Source organism: Misgurnus anguillicaudatus, chromosome 18 (assembly GCF_027580225.2).
Source record: "Misgurnus anguillicaudatus chromosome 18, ASM2758022v2, whole genome shotgun sequence".
NCBI lineage: Eukaryota > Metazoa > Chordata > Actinopteri > Cypriniformes > Cobitidae > Misgurnus > Misgurnus anguillicaudatus.
In genome coordinates this window covers 34,888,977-34,890,875 of record NC_073354.2, presented here as the reverse complement: position 1 = coordinate 34,890,875, position 1,899 = coordinate 34,888,977, and the positions used below count along the sequence as shown (strand labels likewise).

The 1,899-nt window shown below is 35.2% G+C and overlaps 1 protein-coding gene across 1 annotated transcript; it reads left to right on the top strand.

Moving 5' to 3' along the window:
- Nucleotides 1-671: 671 nt before the first annotated feature.
- On the top strand, nucleotides 672-1,691 carry LOC129428926 (trace amine-associated receptor 4-like). The gene has a single exon (XM_055185293.2). The coding sequence runs from the start codon at nucleotides 672-674 to the stop codon at nucleotides 1,689-1,691; it is 1,020 nt and encodes a 339-aa protein (XP_055041268.2).
- The last annotated feature ends 208 nt before the right edge of the window (nucleotides 1,692-1,899 follow it).

The following is a 1,899-nucleotide window of genomic DNA, read 5'->3' as shown; positions in this document are numbered from 1 at the left end:
TAATAAGTACAATAATACAATGATGTGCATCTCCTACAAATTTTACATGTTTTTTGTGGTATGTAAATAGCCACCAGAGTCACACTGTCAGAAAAAAATGGTCAAAATATGTACCCCAAAATTTCACTAGGGCAGTACCCTTTTAAAAAACCTCAGAGGTTCATATTAGTACCAAAGAGTGCATATTAGTATCTCAAATGTGCATAATAGTACCTTAAAGGTAAATATTGATACCAAATATACATATCTGTATACATATATTTATCTAATAGTAAATATTTGGACCTTTTAATAGTGTAATGCCTCGGTGACAGCTGGGTATTTTGACATTTTTTTCTAATAGGGCACTCTGTTGATCTTTAATTCAAGACACGCAGTTCAGTACAATTTTTTATTTTAATCTCACGAGTCACAATGTTTGTGTATCAGTTAGTTACGTATACAGCTGGGGAGGGGTTTAGACCTGACCTGATCTGTATATATGAACACATCCAAGCTATATCAGGTTTATTTTAGGGTAGTTAGATTTAATGGGCATGTACTGTATTTATGTTTATGTTTCTTTAGATATTTGCCTTAACCATGTTGTAATTTTTAAAATGATTTTGTTTAAACTTTGGGTTATAATTGTCTGTCTGTTATCAATTACAAAGGAAGTCCTCTCAGACACGATGTCTTTCAATGAAACTGAGAATATTCTCCTGTGTTATCCTTTACATCCAGACTCTTGTCTTAGAGCTCATCGTCTCACTGTAGTTAAAGTGGCAATGTATGCTTTCATGTTACTCATGATCCTCATGACAGTTTTTGGGAATCTGCTGATCATCATCTCTATCTCTCGCTTCAAACAGCTTCAGTCTCCAACTCATCTGCTCGTTCAGTCATTGGCTGTGTGTGGCTGTCTGCTGGGTTCACTGGTGATGCCCTACAGTATGATGCGATCTGTTGAGGGCTGCTGGTTTTTGGGAGATGTTATTTGTAAAGTTCAGTCTAGTTTGGACATGACCTTCTGTACTTCCTCTTTAATACATCTCAGTTTAATATCTATTGATCGATACTGGGCCATCTGTGACCCTCTGAAGTACAGAATGAGGGTCACAAACAACACTGTGACTGTATGTATCACCTTTACATGGATCTTTTCATTTGTGTACAGCTTTAGCATTTTGTTTTCAGGGGTGAATTCTATTGGTCTGGAAGCTCTTATATTACAGATGTCTTGTTTTGGTGGCTGTGGTGTGTTTTTTAACAAAGAATGGGGACTCATTTGTGTAATCTTGTTATTTATTATTCCAGGAACTATAATGAGCTCTCTGTATATCATCATATTTAATGTTGTGAAAAAACACGCAAAGGTTTTGTCAGAGAAAGTGTCTGTGACCACCACATGTGTTAACATTCAAAGCTCTGCACACAGAGAAAGAAAAGCAGCTAAAACTCTGGCTCTTGTTATGGGCGTTTTCTTTATCTGCTGGCTGCCTTATTTTATTGCCATTGCTGTTGATCCTTTTCTTAATTTTGTGACCCCAGCTGATGTTTTTGAGGCTTTAGTTTGGTTTGCATATTTTAACTCAACTTGTAATCCTTTGATTTATGGATTTTTTTATCCTCGCTTTCAGAAGGCCTTTAAGACTCTCATATTCTCTTATATCTGTGGATTCAATCATTCACACACTCTGATATTTGAATGAATATGATTTTCTGATATACAATGACTGAATTGATATAGTGGAGCTGGTAGTGTTGATTTGGTGTAATAAATTCTTTGCGCTGTAAAAAATATCTGTAGAAATTACAGTATTACTGGGAGATGTTTGCCAGTAACTTACTGTATAGATTTAAATGTATGTTATTTATTGGCAGTAGTTCAATGAACATTAAACATTAACAAGTCTTTGT